Below are 15,684 nucleotides of genomic sequence, written 5' to 3'. Positions count from 1 at the left end.
GAGTGAACACGTTAGACCTCGTTCCCGGGACGAGGATAATGAAGTTCATTGAGTCACGACTTCTAAACCGGGACAGACCAACGGATACCTCGTCCTGCTGGAATGAGAACCGTGTCGGTGTAGCAGGACATCGAAATGAGATGGTGAATGGAGGAAATAAGGAGTATCAATCACCCACAGTTAGGTAACCCTTCTAGTTATAGCAGACTGATACTGGCCAGTTAGGTATGTTGTAATTGGATAGGTTATGAGTGATCCAGCTACATCAAGTGACCACCAGAGAATATCTGGTAAGTGGAGAGATTATGTGCAAGTGTTTTTCCTTGATGGATATATCCATGTGTAACCTTTCCCCCCCCTTTCATTCAGTTACACTAATATAATCTATACAGTCCACAATTAATTAGTAGCACAGTACTTGTGGGTGCTATCCAATCCATACTGGTCTCGGATAGATATGGATAAGATTGTGAGGTCGAAGGAAGCACTTGCCGTGACCAGGGGTGGTTAAGTTTTCTCACATGTCTACACGGGGTGACTACGGTAAACAATATGGTTGTCTCCCAATGAGTTTACTTGTAAGCATGTAATGTTGAGGTACATAAAGGTAATCACCCTATAAAATTTTCCATATCAAGTCTCTTGGAGCTAAGAGTGCACCAGTCATCAACCAGTGGAGATGAGGGCCAGGAGCTGAGACTCAACCCCTGCCACCACATACAAGACCAGTACAACACCTGTCGGAATGTCAGGGAAGGGGAGGATAGGCAAAATTCCTTGGATCAAGAGCCTCTCACTACCATCATAGCACGGCACTTGAGGGTATTAAAGACTGTCAAGAATTTTGATGTTTTTAAAAGGTTTTGTAATAAATTTTGTAATAAATTTTAAAAATTACAGTTACTATCATTTTCATAATTTCTAATAATTTTAAGGGTTGTATAATTAATTTTTAATAACCAGCAGTATAATTTTAGAAATAAATTTCAAAATGTTGCTTGTTTCTATATTTTTACTATGTAAATATTGTTGCCAAAAATGTGCACTTGATTCATTGTACAAGTGTACCTATAATGTGCACTTGATTCATTGTACAAGTGTACCTATAATGTGCACTTGATTCACTGTACAAGTGTACCTATAATGTGCACTTGATTCATTGTACAAGTGTACCTATAATGTGCACTTGATTCATTGTACAAGTGTACCTATAATGTGCACTTGATTCATTGTACAAGTGTACCTATAATGTGCACTTGATTCACTGTACAAGTGTACCTATAATGTGCACTTGATTCACTGTACAAGTGTACCTATAATGTGCACTTGATTCATTGTACAAGTGTACCTATAATGTGCACTTGATTCACTGTACAAGTGCACCTATAATGTGCACTTGATTCATTGTACAAGTGTACCTATAATGTGCACTTGATTCATTGTACAAGTGTACCTATAATGTGCACTTGATTCATTGTACAAGTGTACCTATAATGTGCACTTGATTCATTGTACAAGTGTACCTATAATGTGCACTTGATTCATTGTACAAGTGTACCTATAATGTGCACTTGATTCATTGTACAAGTGTACCTATAATGTGCACTTGATTCACTGTACAAGTGCACCTATAATGTGCACTTGATTCACTGTACAAGTGTACCTATAATGTGCACTTGATTCATTGTACAAGTGTACCTATAATGTGCACTTGATTCATTGCACAAGTGTACCTATAATGTGCACTTGATTCACTGTACAAGTGCACCTATAATGTGCACTTGATTCACTGTACAAGCGTACCTATAATGTGCACTTGATTCACTGTACAAGTGTACCTATAATGTGCACTTGATTCACTGTACAAGTGTACCTATAATGTGCACTTGATTCACTGTACAAGTGTACCTATAATGTGCACTTGATTCACTGTACAAGTGTACCCATAATGTGCACTTGATTCACTGTACAAGTGTATGTATAATGTTTACATGATTCACCATACAGGTGTATATCTATAATGTACACTTGATTTACCATACAAGTGTATGTCCCTGTAATGTACATTTGATTCACTGTACAAGTGTATGTACCTATAATGTACATGTGATTCACCGTATGAGTGTATGTACCTGTAATGTACATTTGATTCACTGTACAATTGTATGTACCTATAATGTACACGTGATTCACTGTACAGATGTATGTACCCATAATGTACATTTGATTCGCTGTACAACTGAACTTGGAAAAGTTTTTGCCTACAAAGTTTTTCAAGGTGATTTTGAAAGTTGCTCAATGTTTCGCAGATACACAAATGGGTCAACTTCGAGACCATTCTTCACAAATGTCTTGTGGGACGTTTGGTAGAGAGTCGGCCATTTTTCCTCAAGCCAAATTTCTTGCCTCTTATTAAAACTACAAAAACCTCACGTAAAGCAGGTATGTATAGCACATTCTGCTCTTTTGCAGTGTTGTATGAATGGCAGTGTTGTATGAATGGCAGTTTTGTATGAATGGCAGTGTTGTATGAATGGCAGTGTTATATGAATGTCACTGTTGTATGAATGGCAGTGTTGTATGAATGGCAGTGTTATATGAATGGCAGTGTTGCATGAATGGCAGGGTTGTATGAATGGCAGTGTTGTATGAATGGCAGTGTTGTATGAATGGCAGTGTTGTATGAATGGCAGTGTTGTATGAATGGCAGTGTTGTATGAATGGCAGGGTATGTATGAATGGAAATTATCAACAGAAATTTTTACGGGGACTGCCTGATGCCTTATATTCTGGAAATTATCAACAAAAATTAACATCCAAGGATCCAAATGGATCCATTGAAAAAATAAGGTATCCTCTGACCAGATTCATAAGCTGACAGGGCTTAAGGTGGCCCTATCAAACACCCAAACAATAACTACTAGAGCGATAAGATTGTACCAAACACATACACATACAAATAAAATAGATACAATACAAATAGACAGATCTCCATTTTAAGAAAGCTGTTAGTAGAATATACACTAAAATAAACAAATAAAATCATGTCATGAAATCCTTTGTAATCTTCAACCAAACAAACAAATGGGCTACTGCATGGATTACATGCAATTTCTGTGGGAAATGGACCCATGCACCTTGTGCAGGTGTTCAGGAATCGTCTACAAGAGATATTAAACCAGGGATGTGTTTTTGGGAATGCCCAAATGAGACCAAACTGTGGAATAAAATCACATTGGTATTAAAAGATGATAAAATCAAAACAGCCTTCATAAAAAACATGACAGCATTCTATAACAGTTGGGAAGATAAAAAATCTGGGCCAGATGATGCTATTGCTCCTGGTACAAATGCTGTCCTGGTAGACAGCAACTGTAAGAATAGAGAAATAAATTGTGGCAGCCTGGAGGGGGACAGCTCTAGTGGAGAAACAGGTGTAGACAAGGACAAGGACATGCAAAAACCAATGTTACAAACTAGCAATGCCATGGGAGATAGTAAACAAGGGGATGCCCAGAGAAATAGTGAAGATAAATTACCAGATATACATGTATATGATGAAGACTCCATTGTTAGCACTAGTGCTGAGGATAGAAAGGAGACAGGAAAATATGCACCTATTGGGAACACAGGGAATACAGTCACAAAAAAACAAGACACACAGAAACCAGGCCTATGCAAATTCTAGGCACTTGGTATCTGCAGGCATGGAATATCTGGAAAAACAGAGGAGACGTGCAACTTTGACCACCCCAGAAAATGCCATGTCCGTATGACAACAGGAAAATGCAACCTCTCTTCCTGTAAGCTTTCCACCCTGAAATGTGTCACTCTTCAGTTCAGGAAAGACAGTACTATAACTTACATAGCCAGGCACACCACCTAAAGGGCACAAGAAGACACAGAACATGCAGACCATGGGAAAGCGTGGGTAGCCACAGCCACTCCAGAGAGAAAGGTTTTTTAGCGCCAGGAAAGAAAAAAAGCTGGCAGGAAATGACAGAAATCGTACACCAACTCCAATCATTTCTGGAGTGGAATTACAGCCAATGCCTCCACTCCAAAACAGCAGATATCAGTGCCAGGGAAAAAAAGACCCCATCCCCCCCATAACACCAATCCGATGACATTCATCTTTGTAAATATACAGGGTCTAAAGCCAGCAACGAACAGCAAAATACTTTTGATCTGTGGACTGCTTAGAGAGTCAGATGCAATGTTCATGATTTTCACAGAGACCCACATAAAGGATCACTTGGAAAATGAAATATGGATCCCGGGTTACAGCCTATACAGATGTGACAGAGTGAACAGGCAATAAGGGAGGGTTGGCCTGTGTATCACAGAGTCACTTATATGCTCAGAACTACTAAATGCCTCAAGTGATGTAGTTGAAGTTTCAGCAGTAAAGATCGAGAACCAAAACCTGGTCATTGTGGTTGTATACAAGCCTCCAGATGCAACGTCCCAACAATTCCAGGAACAGCTTTTGAAAATTTACCACTGTCTGCTCCTGCCCCCAACATCTTGCTCTTGGGGGATTTCAACCTAAGGCACCTAAAATGGAGGAATATAGCAAATAATGTTGTAGCAGAGATAACACCAGGAGGCAGCTGAGATGAAAACTTGCACACACATGGACTTTTAAATCTCTGCACCAAATTCACCTTAAAGCAGCAAATAATAGAGCCTACAAGATTGGAGAATACGCTGGACCTCATCTTCACTAACAATGATAATCTGATACGAAATGTCATCATATCAAACACAATATACTTGGATCACAACATAATAGAGGTCCAGACATGTATGTGGGGGGCCCCAGACCGGCAAAATGTGATCAGTCACGAGGGAGCCTTCACCAAATTCAACTTCAGTAACAAAAACATAAGGTGAGACCAAGTAAACGAAGTCGTAAATGATATAAAACGGAAAGATAGGTTAGAATCCATGTTGCTTAATCTATGTCTTGAACAAATTAACTCTGTGGCACTTGAGGTATGCTCAAGGCATATTACCTTAAGGAAAAGGAGGAGAAGATGTAAACTAGAAAGAGAAAGGCACTCCCTATACGTACAGGCAAAGGCAAAGAATAACAGAGTGGCTACAAGAGGTCAATATATCTGCAATATGTAGGTAGACACTGGTCAGAGAAATAACAAACATTGAACTAAAGCTAAAGGAATCTCACAGGAGTCAAGAAACGTGGGAGGAACTAAAAGCCATAAATGAAATTGAAAGAAATCCAAAGTATTTCTTTTCCTATGCCAAATTAAAGTTGAGAACAACATCCAGAATTGGGCCGCTACTTAAGCAGGATGGGTCCTACACAGATGACAGTGAGGAAATGAGTGAGCTACTCGAGTCCCAATATGAATTGGTTTTTAGCACGCTGCTAACCAATCTGAGAGTTGAAGACGTAATGAATTTTTTATGAAACACAAAATTTGATAGACACACACCTATCTGATATTATCCTGATGCCAAACGACTTCGAAAAGGTGATAAATGACATGACCATGCACTCTGCCCCAGGCCCAAACTCATAAGAACATAAGAAGGAACACTGCAACAGGCCCACTGACCCATGCAAAGCAGGTCCATGTCACCCCCCCCTGGTTTAGAACAATGACCACCTAGTTAGGTCATTTCCACTTAAGGAAGGAACATGGCATTGGACCTGGTAGCACAAGCTAGTCAGGTCCAACTCATGCCCACTCATGTATTTATCCAACCTATTTTTAAAACTACACAAAGTCTATGACTGTACTCGGGAGTTTGTTCCACTCATCCACAACTCTATTACCAAACCAGTGCTTTCCTATGTCCTTCCTGAATCTGAACTTTTCCATCTTGAAACCATTGCTGCTAGTCCTGTCTTGGCTGGATATTTTCGGCATGCTATTTACAACCCCTTTATTTATTCCTGTTTTCCATTTATACACCTCAATCATACCCCCTAATTCTGTGTCTTTCTAGAGACTTCACATTCAGGGCCCTCAGTCTATCCTCATAGGAAAGATTTCTGATACATGGGATCAGCTTCGTCATCCTCCTCTGTACGTTTTCCAGTGCATTTATATCCATTCTGTAATATGGTGACCAAAACTGTGCAGCATAATCTAAATGAAGCCTAACCAACTCCATGTTCATCAAGAACTGCAAGAAGCCCCTATCACGTGCTTTTAGCATCCTATAGAGAGGGAGCATGGACAATGGGGATCATCTAATAGTTACTAAAAACAACAGACATAGCCCCACTCCACAAAGGGGGCAGTAAAACAATAGCAAAGAACTACAAACCCATAGTGCTAACATCCCATATCATAAAAATCTTTGAAGGGGTTCTAAGAAGCAAGATCACCACTCATCTAGATACCCATAACTTACACAACCCAGGGCAACATGACTTTACAGCAGGTCACTCCTGTCTGTCACAACTACTGGACTGGACCACTACAACAAGGTCCTGGATGCTCTAGAAGACAAACAGAATGTAGATGTTATATACACAGACTTTGCAAAAACCTTTGACAAATGTGACCACGGTGTAATAGTGCACAAAATGCGTGATAAAGGAATAACAGGAAAAGTTGGTAGATGGATCTATAATTTCCTAACAAATAGAACACAAAGAGTAGTAGTCAACAGAGTAAAGTCTGAGGCGGCTACGGTGAAAAGCTCTGTTCCACAAGGCACAGTACTCGCTCCCATCTTGTTCCTCACCCTCATATCTGACATAGACAGAGATATAAGCCACAGCACCATGTCTTCCTTTGCAGATGACACCCGAATTTACATGACAGTGTCTTCCATTGCAGACACTGCAAGACTCAGGGTGGACATCAACCAAATCTTTAAATGAGCTGCAGAAAACAATATGAAGTTCAGTGATGAGAAATTACTCCGATATGGAAAACATGAGGAAATTAAAACTTCATCGGAGCATAAAACAAATTCCAACCACACAATAGAGCAGAAAACTAATGTCAAAGACCTGAGAGTGATCATGTCAGAGGATCTCGCCTTCAGTGGCATCGTAAGGGGGGTGGGCACCCAGGGTGACACCATTTAGGGGGTGACACCATTGAGCCTCTAAAGCAGGTGACACTAATGCCCAAGACAGTGCTGCACCAACATAAGAAAAGAGTCCTTCATTTCTATATAGCCCATTATATGATTACAGTGTACAAAATTGGCCTATATTGGGAAAATCATGGATTTTGATGATGTGATAGATGATTTTGCAGGATTGAAGGCAAGGAAATGTAAGATCAGATTCACTGAGATGTTACCTGTACTCAAGGTCGAATTGGAACAAGGGTTTCTCTGATATTGAAATTTTTTTTTTTTTTTTTTTTTTTTTTTTTTTTTTTTTTTCATTGTTGAAGATGAATAAATGTAGGATCTGTTGCCTGTACTCAAAGTGGTATTTGAGTTTGTTTCCTCAATATTACTACAATTGTTTGTTTTATCTTTAATAAAGTTGAGAAGTATTCTCCTGTTCGGTTTATGTCCCTTAAACATTCTCATTGCTGAACATTAGTCATTAGTCATGCATTAGTGACGTAACTGGAGTTTACTTCCCCCATCCCCCTGCCCTTGGATTTCGTGGGGGTGACACCAAAGATGCTGCCCCGGGTGACACCAACCCTAGCGAAACCTCTGCTCACCTTCAAGGACCATAACATTATATGAATCGCATCTGCTAGAAAAATGACAGGATGGAAAATGAGAACCTTCAAAACCAGGGATGCTAAGCCCATGACGACACTCTTCAGGTCGCCTATTCTATCTAGGCTGGAATATTGCTGCACACTAACAGCACCTTTCAAGGCAGGTGAAATTGCTGACCTAGAAAATGTACAGAGAACCTTCACAACACACATAACTGCGATAAAAAAACCTCAGTTACCGGGAATGCTTGAAGTTCCTCAACCTGTATTCCCTGGAACGCAGGTGGGAGAGATACATGATTATATACACTTGGAAAATCCTAGAAGGACTAGTACCAAACTTGCACTCAAAAATCACTCCTTACAAAAGCAAAAGACTCGGCAGACGATGCAACATCCCCCCAGTGAAAAGCAGGAGTGCCACTAGGACGATAAGAGACAACACAATAAGTGTCAGGGGCCCAGACTGCCTCCCAGCATACATAATGGAGATCAGGGCTCCAAGCAGGCACTGATCAGTACACCAGCCAGGCTGAGTTGGATTATGTGTGGCCAGCAGTGGTCACAGAGCCTGGGACCGGGCTGCAGGGGCATTGACCCCTGGAACTCTCTCCAGGTATACTTCAGGTATTGGGACTGTCTGATGATTTGTGTTTAGTTCTGGAAATCAACAAAAAGCTTTACTGGGTCTACTTTGATGATTTGTGTTTCAGGCAATGCAAATGCATTTTGGATGCAGGCATTGTAGTTCCCACCTTCAGGATGTACATTTGGCAAGCAGGTTTCCCCTGACTCCCTTCATAAATGTTAGTTTGCTTGCTCTCCAACAGCACATCAACTCAAAAAAAAAAAAAAAACTCAAATCACTCCAGTCTAACAAGCTCACATAAGCCTGTTAGATGTTCCAGCCCCTAGCACTCAGCTCCTCTTTTATCTCCCTCCTCCAGTCTTTCCTGAGACAACCATTAACACTCTTTGTCTTCACCCATAATTTATATACCCTTCTAGTCATTCTGTTTTTATCCATCATCTCTAAATGCCCAAACCACATCAACAACCTATCCTTCCCCTTTAAATAATATTTTTGTAATCCCACACCTTATAGTTTTGATGGTTTGAATTCTTTGCATTATATTCATACACAATATCTCAACTGCCTCCAGCCTCCTCCTCACTGCAATGTTTGAAACCCATACTTCACACACATATAATAGTGTTGTCACCACTGTACTCTGCTACATTGCCTTTTTTGCCTCCATAAATTTTCTTAAACTCTTATATTACTGTTATGTATATTGTGTAATGAACTTTCTGTTAAAATACATGTATCTATTTATTATTTACTTTTGTATTGGTCATATCTGGAGTTTACCTGGAGAGAGTTCCGGGGGTCAACGCCCCCGCGGCCCGGTCTGAGACCAGGCCTCCTGGTGGATCAGAGCCTGATCAACCAGGCTGTTGCTGCTGGCTGCACGCAAACCAACATACGAGCCACAGCCCGGCTGATCCGGAACTGACTTTAGGTGCTTGTCCAGTGCCAGCTTGAAGACTGCCAGGGGTCTGTTGGTAATCCCCCTTATGTGTGCTGGGAGGCAGTTGAACAGTCTCGGGCCCCTGACACTTATTGTATGGTCTCTTAACGTGCTAGTGACACCCCTGCTTTTCATTGGGGGGATGGTGCATCGTCTGCCAAGTCTTTTGCTTTCGTAGTGAGTGATTTTCGTGTGCAAGTTCGGTACTAGTCCCTCTAGGATTTTCCAGGTGTATATAATCATGTATCTCTCCCTCCTGCGTTCCAGGGAATACAGGTTTAGGAACCTCAAGCGCTCCCAATAATTGAGGTGTTTTATCTCCGTTATGCGCGCCGTGAAAGTTCTCTGTACATTTTCTAGGTCGGCAATTTCACCTGCCTTGAAAGGTGCTGTTAGTGTGCAGCAATATTCCAGCCTAGATAGAACAAGTGACCTGAAGAGTGTCATCATGGGCTTGGCCTCCCTAGTTTTGAAGGTTCTCATTATCCATCCTGTCATTTTTCTAGCAGATGCGATTGATACAATGTTATGGTCCTTGAAGGTGAGATCCTCCGACATGATCACTCCCAGGTCTTTGACGTTGGTGTTTCGCTCTATTTTGTGGCCAGAATTTGTTTTGTACTCCGATGAAGATTTAATTTCCTCATACATACATATTGTATATTGAATTTTTTGAATGTCGTAAGAGGCAACTAAAATGCCAGGAACAAGGGGCTAGTAACCCCTTCTTCTGTACAAGTTACTAAATTTAAAAAGAGAAACTTTTGTTTCTCTTTTTGGGTCACCCTGCCTCAGTGGGATATGGCCGGTTTGTTGAAAGAAGAAATATTGAATTTTGTTTTAAGATTTTATTTAACATACCATCTCCCATGAAGGCAGGGTGACCTGAAAAAGAAGAAAACTGTAAAGTTTATACTATTTATACATTTAGTAATTTTTACCGGAGAAGGAATTACTAGAACCTTGCTCCCTGCATTTTAGTCACCTCTTACAACATGCATGACTTACAGAGGAAAGATTCTTGTCCACCTCCCCAGGGAAGTGGACAAGAATTTTAATGTTTTCTCAATAATTTGCCTGCTATTTTTTAAATAATTTCCCCATTTATGTGTAACACAAGTCTGTCTTTTAGATGCCGCCCCAGTTCCTGCACCATCTAAGAACTCTCTCTCAGCACCAGCGGTTGGGAATACAGTGTCTCCTTTAGTCTCTCCTCTTACCCCATCAACTCTACCAAATCCAAAATATGATTGGTTTCAGACAAACACTTTGGTTATCATTGCCATCTACACGAAATGGAAACACATTACAAAGGAACATGTTGTTATAATTAAGAAAAGAAAGGTGAGTGAAGTTACTGTACTACGTTCTTTGCATAAATATGCCCAACACATCTTCAGGATCCCAGTCCCTACGTATTTATTTATATGCCATATAAATTAAGACCCATACCATTGTTCTCACACAATTTCTCGTGCTCATATGAATTAAGACCCCATCCCATTTCATACACAATTTCTCTTGTGTTCATATGAAATAACACCCCCAAACAATTTTTTTCGTCTTCCCGAGTTAAATGAACTCTCAGACTGGCTAGTAACATGACATCTGTACAGTATTAGCAGTTATTGTAATAAATGAAACATTTCTTACATGATTATACAGCATTGAAACCTCAACACAACTACAGTAAATGCTCTGTCTAATGGATTTCAGTAATGAGAGACAACATACAATGTGTTATTTGGGAAACACTGAACAAAACCCTTTGGTAAAAGAATTGCTTATTGTTGTTATAGTTACACAATCAACATTACTGGCTACCTGCTGTCCCCTATTAACCCTTAAACGGTCCAAACGTCTATATACGTTCACTCGCGCAGTGCCCCGAATATTTTGAAAAATAAAAAAATCGTTTTCTTTTTATTGAAAAAAAGAGCACATTTTTCAGTATTTACCGAGATATGAGGCCCAGAAGTTGGCACTGGATGCTCACGTGACAGCAACATCGAGTCCTGCCGCTTACAGAAGTGTTGTCGATATACCTTTTTTCTATTTTTCATATTATTTTATGTAATTTTTATGTTCTGATAATTACAATTTGTAGTAATTCTTGTCATTTTATAACCAATCTTTGTTCTGACACTAGTAGTAGGTACTGAAATTTTGCTCAAATTGTCAAAAAACACATTGACAGGTGGACATTTACACCTGCCTTGGTCATTTACTATTGTCTTGGAATATGAACAAAGTATTTATAGGTCCCAGCAATGTTTTAGATATGTGGAAGTATATAATAATAATGAGGAAGAGGAGAAGGAGGAGGAGGAGAAGGAGGGGAAGGAGGAGGAGGAGGAGGAGGAAGTTAGGTAAGACACATATGCAACAGTTAGGTATCTTTATTATGATACTAATGATAATAAAGATACCTAACTGTTGCATATGTGTCTTACCTAACAACCTGTCGGTATTTTATACCATTTTAATGTTCGAGGAGGAAGTGGAGGAGGAGGAGGAGAAGGAGGAGGAGGAGGAAAAGGAGGAGGAGGAGGAGAAGGAAGAGGAGGAGGAGGAGAAAGAGAATAATAATAATAATAATAACAGTAATAATAATAAAAATAATAATAATAATAATAATAATAATAATAATAATAGGTAATAATAATAATATGTTCCCTTGAAGCATGAAAAACAAAGTCCACCCCTGACAGTGACATGATAAGAGGAGATAACATCTGATAAGAGCTGACGTTTGATGAGCATACACGAGGGTGGGGGAGGGTGCAGCTGACCACATCTGGACCAACGCCATATCCCCTTTAAAATCAGGCATAATTACAGATAATACCACAGACCACTACCCTACTTTCCTCATAACAACTCTTGGTAAAATACCCCAAGACACTACTAAAGTCACCTTCAGACTTCACAATGAGGCAGCCATTAATAACTTCACAACAGCAGTAACAAACATTGACTGGCACACTGAGCTAGAAATCTATACAGATATTGACGAATGTTTTAATAATTTTCTAAAAAAGACCCAATACCTTTATAACAAGCACTGCCCTAAAAAAACTAAACAGATGACAGCTAAGAGACTGAACAGTCCCTGGCTAACACCCAGCATTCTCAAATCCATAAATACAAAACACCGATATGAAAAACAGTACAGAATGGGTCACATAACCAGAGACCAAACAAAACGTTACTCGTCAATCCTAACCACCCTGATAAGAAGGGCAAAAAAATTGTATTATGAGAACAGATTATCCAACTTATGAGGTAATATAAAAAAGACCTGGAAGACCCTATCAGAAATTCTGGGAACAAAAAAGATATCACGACATAGCGAAATAAAATTAGCAAAATCAGATGAACCCCAACTCCCACCAACAGAAACAGCAAACAGACTCAATGATTTCTTCTCCACTATAGGTCAAAACCTTGCCAATAATAACCCAAGCTCAGATACCCCACCAAATGACTACCTCACTGGCAACTACCCGAACACACTGTTCCTAGCTCCGACTAACCCATACGAAGTCTCCCTTATTATCAACGCACTGAAAAACAAGGCAGGAGATTTAAATACCTTACCACCCTTTATATACAAAAAAGCGTCACAAGTACTATCACCAATCATTGCAACACTCTTTAACAAATCCATTGAATCCTCCACCTTCTCTACAGTTCTCAAAATAGCAAGGGTCACCCCGATCCATAAAGGAGGAGACCAAACAGAGTTGAATAACTATAGGCTAATATCCAATTTACACCCTCTCTCAAAAATCTTCGAAAAATTAATTCATAAACGAATCCACTCCTACCTCATCTCCCATAACATTCTCAACCCCTGCCAATTTGGATTCAGGCCTAATAAAAATACTAATGATGCTATTATACACATGCTAGAACATATATACACTGCAATAGAGAAAAAAGAAGTCCCACTGGGGATCTTCATTGACTTACGTAAAGCTTTTGATACAGTTGACCATGACTTGCTCCACGTAAAATTGTCACACTATGGTATTAGAGGGCACTCCCTCAACTACCTCAAGTCTTACCTCAGCAACAGAAGCCAATATGTGTACGCAAATGGGGCAAGCTCTTCCGCACAACCAATTACAGTTGGTGTCCCACAGGGAAGTGTCCTTGGCCCTCTTATCTTTCTCCTATACATAAATGACCTACCAAATGCTTCGCAATTACTCAAACCCACACTTTTTGCAGATGACACCACATACGTCTTCTCTCACCCGAGCCCAGTCATGCTAGCCAATACTGTAAATACCGAATTACAGAAAATATCTACCTGGATGAGGACTAACAAACTTACACTAAACATTGACAAAACCTACTTCATTCAGTTTGGTAGCAGAGCTACAGATGTACCTCTTAACATAACGATAAACGGATCACCTATCACAAAGCTAACAGAGGGAAAATTCTTAGGAATCCACCTCGATAATAGACTCAAATTTCATACACATATACAACAAATTTCTAAGAAAATTTCCAAGACTGTAGGCATACTATCGAAGATACGGTATTATGCTCCACAGTCAGCCCTCCTGGCCCTATATCACTCTCTTATTTACCCCTATCTCACCTATGGAATTTGTGCATGGGGCTCAACAACAATTAACCATCTCAGACCACTAATTACCCAACAAAAGGCTGCAGTTAGAATGATAACAAATTCTCACTACAGGCAGCACACTCCACCAATATTCAAAACACTCAACCTACTCACCATACAAAACATCCATACTTATTATTGCACTTATTACATACATAGAACATTTAACTCTGATATTAACCCTCCCCTCAAACATCTTGCCAACCTCAACAGAACACATGACCATAATACAAGGCACAGATCACTCTTTGATGTTCCTCGTGTCCATCTCACGCTATGCAAAAACTCAATGCACATAAAAGGCCCTAAAATCTGGAATTCATTACCTGTAAATATAAAAGAAACACTACCTGTTTATAAATTCAAGTCTCTTCTCAAAGTTCACTTACTCACTCAAAACCAAATAAATACTGAATAACTGAACCATATAAATTTTATATCCTAAATGTTACTCACAATTATATCACACAAATGTTAAACCTAACTTTGTTATTTTTTTAAATACACTACCTAACAGAATACTCCATTCTACTGAATGAACAGCAATGCATGCAACCATAGGACCTGTCTTTGTAATACTCATTTGTATTTTATAGTTATCTGTTTACAATAATGTCTTATCACTGATTTCATCATTGCTTAGTTAATCTTAAGTTAATTTTAAGCCAGCCCGTAATGCTATGCATATAAGTGGCTTTGGCATGCTGCTCTTACCTGTATTTTTTGTACCTCTGTTTGTATGCTAAAATTTCTAAATAAATAAATAAATAAATAAATAAGAAAAGATTAGATGACCATCCCCCTCGCTTTGTTTTTGCTGGTACACAAACATTTCTGTCTGTCTGTCAAGCTCCCTGTCTATCTGTCTATCCGTCTAGCTCTCTGTCTCAGAGAGAGCCACAAGACTGCGTCATCACCTTTACTTACATCTTCAAGCAGAGTATAGCACTTTGTCTGGATTTTTGGGTTATCCTAGGTAATTTATACTATGTATACTTGTATTTATGTGCACCGGGGAGACAGAGATAGACAAAGACAGATTGAAAGAGATAGACAGAGACAGACAAAGCCAGAGACAGACAGACACAGATAGACAGACACAGATAGACAGATACAGAGATAGACAGAGACAGATAGACAGAGACAGATAGACAGAGAGACAGATAGACAGAGACAGATAGAGACAGAGATCGACAGACCCTAAACTTGGGGTTAACATCACTTTCCTCTTAAAAGAGAAGTGTTAATATGACATTACATCAGTGAATCCTTGGTGTTTCCCACACTGTTTGCTCTAACTGGTGCTCCCACAAGGTACTAAGTGGTCCCAGATTTTTTAATACTGTGCACAGCAAGTGTTAAGACCAATTCTGTGCTGACCAGGCATCTCAGGCCAATCGTGCCAAATTTGGAGGCAGGAAAATAGTAAGAACGTATATATACGTTTGGACCGTTTAGGGGTTAATCCTTTAATTGAGGGTTTATCCTATTAAAAGATAACTGAAAATATAATGTAATGGAAACTTACTTTTTTGTAGCATGTATAAAGTTGACCAATTAAAGCCTAATAACCAAGATGGTGCTCAGTAGTAATGTGTTTTTAGGGGCTTGGACGTCCAACAGGCTTGTGAGAGTTAGGTGTATCTGAGTGAGTGGAAGCAGGTGGATTTTAATGACTTGATATGCTGTTAGAGTGACCATAATAATGTTTATGAAAGGATTCAGGGAAACTGGTTAGCATAACCTGAGTCCTGGTGATGGGAAGTACAGTGCCTGCATTCAAAAGGAGGGGTGAGGATGTTGCAGCTCAGAGATTCGTCTGAAGCAAGAC

The 15,684-nt window shown here is 39.6% G+C and overlaps 1 protein-coding gene across 1 annotated transcript in view; it reads left to right on the top strand.

The window, feature by feature from the left end:
- Nucleotides 1-15,684, top strand: part of LOC128699783 (cytochrome b5 reductase 4) — a 323,046-nt gene that overhangs the window by 24,402 nt on the left and 282,960 nt on the right. Inside the window, exons 3-4 of the mRNA XM_070102466.1 lie at nucleotides 2,310-2,442; nucleotides 10,341-10,552. Of these exons, the coding sequence (XP_069958567.1) occupies nucleotides 2,310-2,442; nucleotides 10,341-10,552 (345 nt within the window). The remainder of the gene's footprint in view (nucleotides 1-2,309; nucleotides 2,443-10,340; nucleotides 10,553-15,684) is intronic.

The sequence above is a fragment of the Cherax quadricarinatus genome, chromosome 81 (genome assembly GCF_038502225.1).
Source record: "Cherax quadricarinatus isolate ZL_2023a chromosome 81, ASM3850222v1, whole genome shotgun sequence".
NCBI classification, from domain to species: Eukaryota; Metazoa; Arthropoda; class Malacostraca; order Decapoda; family Parastacidae; genus Cherax; species Cherax quadricarinatus.
Note: the sequence above shows the minus strand (reverse complement) of the source record. Positions and strands in the feature narration are given on the sequence as shown.